General features: G+C 47.9%; 2 protein-coding genes across 2 annotated transcripts; one reads left to right on the plus strand and one right to left on the minus strand.

Annotated features, from left to right (window-relative positions):
- Window positions 1-1362: 1362 nt before the first annotated feature.
- Window positions 1363-3715, minus strand: LOC119548008 (cleft lip and palate transmembrane protein 1 homolog). Its single transcript, XM_037855073.1, has 2 exons — window positions 3556-3715; window positions 1363-3481 (listed from the first exon to the last, which is right to left on the minus strand). Exons 1-2 carry the CDS (start codon window positions 3595-3597, stop codon window positions 1598-1600), a joined length of 1926 nt encoding a protein of 641 aa, XP_037711001.1. The 5' UTR covers window positions 3598-3715; the 3' UTR covers window positions 1363-1597.
- Window positions 3716-4678: 963 nt separating this feature from the next.
- On the plus strand, window positions 4679-5588 carry LOC119548169 (ubiquitin-60S ribosomal protein L40). Its single transcript, XM_037855280.1, has 2 exons — window positions 4679-4784; window positions 5041-5588. Exon 2 carries the CDS (start codon window positions 5054-5056, stop codon window positions 5438-5440), a length of 387 nt encoding a protein of 128 aa, XP_037711208.1. The 5' UTR covers window positions 4679-4784; window positions 5041-5053; the 3' UTR covers window positions 5441-5588.
- The last annotated feature ends 1588 nt before the right edge of the window (window positions 5589-7176 follow it).

Below are 7176 nucleotides of genomic sequence, written 5' to 3' on the forward strand. Positions count from 1 at the left end.
CAGACGACTGCTGGATGCTGCCTGTCGGATGTCGCTAGCTGGCTGGCCATCTTTATTCTTATTAGGCTGGAAATTCGAATCTGGGACTGGAGAGATTCCAGGAATTCCTGACAGCCCTGGCAGCACTCAAAAATCTAAGCGAGAGAGCCCGCCGATTCCCCATCGATCGTAATCTGTGTGAATATTCAGGGGCTTCAGTGGTGCCCGGGGGAATGGGCTTAGAAATAGGGTCGGGTGCGCACATTGTGCTCCTCCAGCGAGGCCTAGACCACATGGAATGGCATGGGAGGTTGGCAGTTGCGAGTTGGGAACCTCCAAGCAACCAGAATCAGCAGAGCAACCTCAGCCGAGTACCGCGACTTGCTGGCTGCCTCGTAAAACTGTCACTTAGTGCAGTAAAAAGAGCATAACAAGAGTTTTGTCCGATTTTATTTCTTTATGAATGTCGTCTTGGTCGTGGTCGCTGCCTAAATGCCAGGCCAAGTGCCTCGGCAACAGAAAGCTCAGTAGAAACTTCAGCGGCAGCCCGGTCCGGTCGCATTCTTATCTTTTGAGAAATATTACAAAAACACGCAAAGCCCAGCTCCGAGCTCCCAACTCCAACTTCCAAGTCCTGGTTTTGGCCTGGGCTGCGGCTCTTCTGGCTGCGATTGGAGCCACAAGGCAGGCCAATAAAAATAGCTGAGCCTACGACGCAACATGCTGCTGCCGCAGTTATTGTGCCTCTTTCGATCCCAGTCCCAGCACTTCTGCCACAAAGTGAGTTCGTTCCATTTCCGACTGCTTGTGGGCGATGCCAAAGTCCAGAGACGTGGGTGTGATTCTCTCCCGTTTTCACTTCCGAAAAATCTACGTTTCCAGACCTGTTTGAAACAACAGTTTTGGAAAATTCTCGAGGATTTTATAATCCTAGTTTTAGCTTTCACTTTTTAAAGATCCTATCATAACTTAATTTCCTTTTTCCTAGACATATGTCTGCCTGTTTTTTTCAATTTACTGAAAATAAGAAATTATTTTAGTTAGTTATTGTCCCTATTCAATCGAAATTGTTTAACGACTGCTTTTTGAATTCAAATTGTGGCGCGCTTTTCCACCAGTGCTGTAAATGGCTCTACTATAGTGTTGTACAATTCAACATTTATTTGAATAAATTTTTTTAATTGGCAGAACACCAACCAATTAGGGTATTCTCTAAGCTGCTGAATTGCTGAAGGGAAAATAAACCCTCAGATAAATAACCCTGTATCTGTACAAATTTTATCTCTGCTATGTGACCAGGTCCCTGGTATCACCCTGATAAGCCAGCTTATCTATCATTTTTCAGCCCCATTTAGCAGACCACAGATTAGATAATGCCACGCATTTGGATCATCTCACACTTAATTTATTTGATCTTCCAACGCTGCGAAAAGAATCGCGAGGGGCACGAAAACAAAAACATAAACATACGTACGTACAATTAGCCCTAAAAATGATGCTATCGGGGTTACTTGACTATGTATACTGGAGAGTGATTACATACATATTGGGGGTGGAGTATATGGCTATTGCGTCTTCTAATGCTTATGCATAATGTGGCTACAGTCCCACACTCCTTCTAGTCCTGCTTCTTTTGTGCGGCTGTCTTTTTGGTCGCTGGCGCAGCTTCGGGAGCTTCGATGGCCCCGTTGGGAGTCTGGCCCTCCACCTTGGCGGCATGCTGCTGCTCCATCTCCCCGGAGAAGCCGAACTCGTTCACACGCTTGAGATCGACGCGGTACTGCCAGCGCTGGTAGAGGAACACAAAGAAGATGATGTCGTCGCGGAAGCAGCCCAGCCGGTACATGGTGGGCATCTTGATGACAAACGCGAAGATGTCGTCGATGAAGGTGTTGAGGAACTTGTAGGTCATCATGCGCCACGGCATGTGGGCCACCGACTTCAGCTTGTAGTTGATGAACAGCTGCGGCGTCATCAGGATGAAGCCGAAGGTCAGCAAGTAGCCGTAGAGCATGTTGAGCACAAAGGAGTACCACCCCTTGTGCTCGTTGTAGATCAGGGAGTAGACGAAGTAGGCCACCAGCAGCGGGAAACAGGCCCAGCCCAGGTACTTGAAGGCCAACTTGTCGTAGTCTTTGGTCGAGCTCTCCGAGTAAGAGCCCTTGTCCTGGAAGCTGATGCGCGGCAGCACGCCCAGAATCTTCTGGTCGTGGTCGTAGTTGATGTCCACCACCTTGTGGATCTTCCACACCTCGATGCCGAGGCCCACGACGCAGGAGATGCGGATCATGAAGTTGGTCTCGTTGTCCAGCACGTACAGCAGGATAATCAGCGACTGAAAGACGCCGAAGAACACGGATCGCACTGACAGTCCCTCCAGCGACTTGCGGTTGTTCCAGAACTGGATGTCGTTCTTGAAGGCCAGCAGCTCGAACACCGAGTGCAGTATGGAAACGGCCACGGTGATGCCCAGCAGATAGACGTTGGTGTCCAGCAGCGTCTCTTTCAGCGAGTCCTGGTCCTCGTCGCTCTCCTCCGGCTGACTGGCGGCCATCAGCTCGCCCAGCATGTTGCCGGCCCACTTGTTCTTCATCTGCTTGGCGGCATACAACTGCCACTTAAACATGCCCAGGGGCTGGAAGGTGAGGTGAAGCTCCAACTCGGGGGTGGTTTCATTGATGGGCTGGTACTCCCGCTGCAGGTTCCAATAGTCGTTGACGAACACGATGGGCAGATAGGTCTTTCCGCCGTCCACGAACTTCACGTACTCATCGAGTGGTGGCGGCACAGAGCCCTGGGCCCAGTTGGTCTGATCCACCACCAGATTGACCGTCAGGTTGGGATGCCAGTGGGACACAACGGTGTCCTTGAGATTCGCATGCTTGAGCTCGTGCTCCAGCTTCTCCTTCTCGCTGGCCAGCAGGTTGTAGTTGCGGTTCACCTTCAGCTTCTTGAACTTGTTCAGCTGGTGCTGCTGGTGGCCCATGTGCCCGTTGGTGGCGTAATTGGGGGACTGCGGATCGGGACTCATGCCGGAACGGGTGACGAAGGCGTGGAGGTACACGCTGCCATTGTTCATCAGATGCTGGCTGGTCTTGAGCTTCAGGCTGTGGCTATAGATGCCATCGCCATTCACACCCGACGTCCAGTCGCCGTAGGTGAGGTCCTCCTGCAGCCAGAGGAGATTGCCCTTCTGCTGGAAGTTGACCACGTCGGGGTGCTCCGACAGCCACACGTGCAGGTCGAAGTCCGTGCCGTTCTCGAAGTAGTTCCAGGCCGTGATCTTGGGCCCGGCGTTCGCCGCAGTTTTGTCCTGCGTGGCGGCCTCGGGAGCGGGGCGCCGGAAGAAGGAGCTCACAAAGTAAATGATCAGGGCGCGCAGGATTAGGGACTTGGTCATCGCGAAGAAGGACTCCATGCGGCTGGGCTGGTTCTGGGGCGGTTGGCCCTCGGCCTGCCCCTCGTTTTGGGCCACCTCAGCGTTCCCATTGCCTGCAATTACCTGCGGAAAATACGAGAACGAGGTCGGGGTTGTCAGTGCGTCGGGGCAAATTCCAGGGGCTTCCCGCTACTCACCGCTCCCTCCGCTGCGGGCTGACCTTCGCCTGCTTTCGACATGTTCAAAGGGTTTTCACGTTTTTCACGTTTTTCCCTTTATTCCTTTTCGTTTTTCCGCAACTTCTATCGTATCGTTCTTAAATATCAGGTGGTGGCTATCGGGCTATCGAAATCGAGAATGACATGGCACAGGCTGGTCACACCACACGGGTAACAGACGACACGACACACGAATGAAGCCACTGCAAAAACAGAATGTTATGTAGATTTTGAATGTTTAATAAATTTTTTTTCGAAATGCTATTTGTTTTTTAGAAATGACCAACTAATATTTCTTTCCCGCCATAAAGATGTATCGATGGGTCGTTATATATATCGGTACATTTCTATGTAGAATGTAGAATAATGTAGAATACATCATGTCGACAGATATCGATACACTTAACAGCGTGACCGCCAAAATTTGAAAGTGATTTTGAACATAGAGTTTATCCATACTATACCTACTACACATTTTTTGATCTAAGGGGGTGCATTACTTTCCATCACAGTTTGCATACATTTTTAATTATTAAGGTGCTAACAACAACAACTGAACCTATTGCAAAGAGTAAGTATAATCTTGTGCCACAGAAACCGGATGCATCTAAGGTTGAATTTAGTGCTCATAAATACCACTTTATTTATAATTTATACTTTATAAATTTATCCTTCCTCAATGAAAATTTGATCTGATCTTCCTTCCTAGTCTTATTGTTTTATTCAATATATACACAAATACTTCTCAACCGACTTTATTCATACTTGGCTTATCCAAAATGCAATTATGTACCTTAAATTGAAAATAACGTATTTGCCGAAAAAATTGATTTATGAGTTTTACTGCTAAAGTATACATTTGAATAAGTTTTAAGCAGCGCTCCAAAAAATTTTAATGTTTCTTGAATGGCGGTAACATTGGCTTTACATTTTCTCTCAAATATTGAGCACTGTTAAGTTCATGTTAAATCTCATTCAATTGTTATCGACAGTTATCGGTGTAAGTGTATGTAGAATTTTCAGGGTGACCGTTTTGTAATATTAGAAACTATCGATAGAAAGACTAAAATATCGATATGTTCAGTGTGACCTTGTATGATATGTGCGGAAATCTTTAAAAATAAAAGCGGTAAAAAACTTCCACATCTTTAACAATCCCACGGTCACTCTTTTCTCTTGTGAATAGCATTTGGTTGCACGTTTCTCTGGTGAGTTTCTATAAAATATTGCGAAAATGGGGAAAATAAAGCAAACACGTGGCAGAATGTAGAGCTCCCACCGTTCAGCGACGTGTTTGTGAATTGGAAAAAGCGAAAAGCCGGGAGGGCCGACCTGTGGAATGCGATCTTTCCGGAAAACATGCCAGCAGGTCGGACCTAACCTCGAATCCGCGCCCGCTTTCTGGGAACCTCGAGTTGCCCCAGTAAATGCAGCTTATACTCAACCTATCATCCCATCCCACAGCGACGCCGCCACCATGCAAATCTTCGTGAAAACCCTCACCGGCAAGACCATCACCTTGGAGGTGGAGCCTTCGGACACCATCGAGAATGTGAAGGCCAAGATCCAGGACAAGGAGGGCATCCCCCCAGATCAGCAGCGTCTGATCTTCGCCGGCAAGCAGCTGGAGGACGGACGCACCCTGTCCGACTACAACATCCAGAAGGAGTCGACCCTCCACCTGGTGCTCCGCCTGCGCGGTGGTATCATCGAGCCCTCGCTCAGGATCCTGGCCCAGAAGTACAACTGCGACAAGATGATCTGCCGCAAGTGCTACGCCCGTCTGCATCCTCGTGCCACCAACTGCCGCAAGAAGAAGTGCGGACACACCAACAACCTGCGCCCCAAGAAGAAGTTGAAGTAGACGTTTCATCCATCTACGATCTGGGATCCGGGCTGGTGCCTATCCATCGACAAAACCACGGTTAACCATCTAAGTAAATATATGTACATTTTGTGAAACCACATCTCCTCGAAATGTATTGCATTTGCTGCTGAGGCACAGCCCACAAGCACCCCGCTGTCTGTTTTTGTTGTGGTCACTGCAGAACTAGTTTCTGTGGCTCCAGGAAGCTCTTATACTGCAATTAGTTGGCCTCTCCTCGGCGATCTCGGGCCCAGCTGGTTTTCAGCTCTGTTTCTGGTTCTGTTTCGCCGCCAGGAAGCGAGCGACCGCAGCAGGTAATTGATATGCCATCTGCCAGCGACACGAGCAGCAGACCCTTGCGGTCTCGTCGAAGGGAAAGGGGACTGGAGTGCTCCACGGATGGCCGGAGCAGACCTACTTGGCCAAGTCAGGTCCACTGCGAGTACAGTTAATTGGTTTCGTTGACCGCCGCCGAGTAAGGCAACGGCTTCCGTTGCCCACAGCAAACTGGTTGTTGTTGCGGCTCTATTCCGTTCTAGCACTTGGTCGTTGGCCCCTTGGAGCGCTTTTTGTGAATCTCGCAATAACCCAAGGGCTACCTGGCGACGACCCAAAGGGCGCCTGATAAACAGAACCCGATAAAAAGAAGAGCAGCTGCTGCCGGAGGACCAGGCACAAATTGCGGTCAACATTAATTAAAAATACGGTTTGGGGTGGCCCAAGGAGGCTTCCCAGGCGCAGAGGGGATGGGCGGATTGAAGGAGGGTGTCGCGACTGATGAAACTGCGGATCAAGCGAAATCCTGAAAAAATTGATGGCCGCCGTCCCAAGGAAAATCAGGGGAAAAGGTGGGGAACATAGTGTCTCTAAACATTTAACAAGATAATCTATTTTGTGCATTTTAAAATTTAAGGAAAAGTAGACATTTTTGTCATTTGAGCTGTAGATTTTGTTAGCTTCGCCAGGAACTAAAAAACAATTTTATTTTATTCTATAAGTAATTTGCTTTTGAAAAATAGGAATGGCTAGGTGATTAGTTGGTATGCTATCAAAATCTGTTTGGTTTTATAATAGTATTAATGTAAAATTCTCAAAATAAGGCTAATTGTCCTCTTTTTTAAAAGAATAATATATTTCTAGGTATATTTTGACAACTTAAAAGCATAAGTATTCAATAATAAATGGGCATGTTGTAAGCATAGGTAGATCTGAAAAAATTTTAGATTTAATTTGTATTTATTTAACTATGGCAATGGACTTATCCGAAATTTCAAGACTGACTGTTATTAGACCACTGTGCCCGCCATATTATTTTACATTTAAAAAAGGTGTTGTGTAGGGCAGAGTATTTTCAAAATTAAGTTTCTTCCTTTTTGGGCTCCAGGACAAGCGGCTGCTTATTTATGGATCCCGGGTCCTCTGCCTTCGGGCCTTGGGTTTGGACTTGGAAAAACCCAAACAGGTTCGGTCCTTCTTCCTCTCCCCCTACTTGCCAAAACCAAGTGCGTGGCTTTCGTTTTTAATTTTTGCAACGCACGAGGAGCAGGAGTTCAACCCCGTTCCCAAGTTTTGGGGCTTTGTCTTTGCGACGCCGCCTTTGCCATTCTTGGGAGGACGGCTTTTATGGCCCGGTCGCAGTTTACATAACAGATGTGACCAGAATAATTAAGAGTGCGATCAGAGTGGCGGAGCTGGTGACCCAAATGTCCCCATCTGGGATGTCTCCGCTGGTC

This window comes from Drosophila subpulchrella, chromosome 2L, assembly GCF_014743375.2.
Source record: "Drosophila subpulchrella strain 33 F10 #4 breed RU33 chromosome 2L, RU_Dsub_v1.1 Primary Assembly, whole genome shotgun sequence".
NCBI lineage: Eukaryota > Metazoa > Arthropoda > Insecta > Diptera > Drosophilidae > Drosophila > Drosophila subpulchrella.

Bases quoted from the DNA above. Each gene is read 5' to 3' on its own strand.
- LOC119548008 (XM_037855073.1), bottom strand. From the start codon at position 3,597: ATGTCGAAAGCAGGCGAAGGTCAGCCCGCAGCGGAGGGAGCG. The intron at 3,482-3,555 runs GTGAGTAGCGGG...TATTTTCCGCAG, and splicing joins AGCCCGCAGCGGAGGGAGCG to GTAATTGCAGGCAATGGGAA.
- LOC119548169 (XM_037855280.1), top strand. From the start codon at position 5,054: ATGCAAATCTTCGTGAAAACCCTCACCGGCAAGACCATCACCTTGGAG.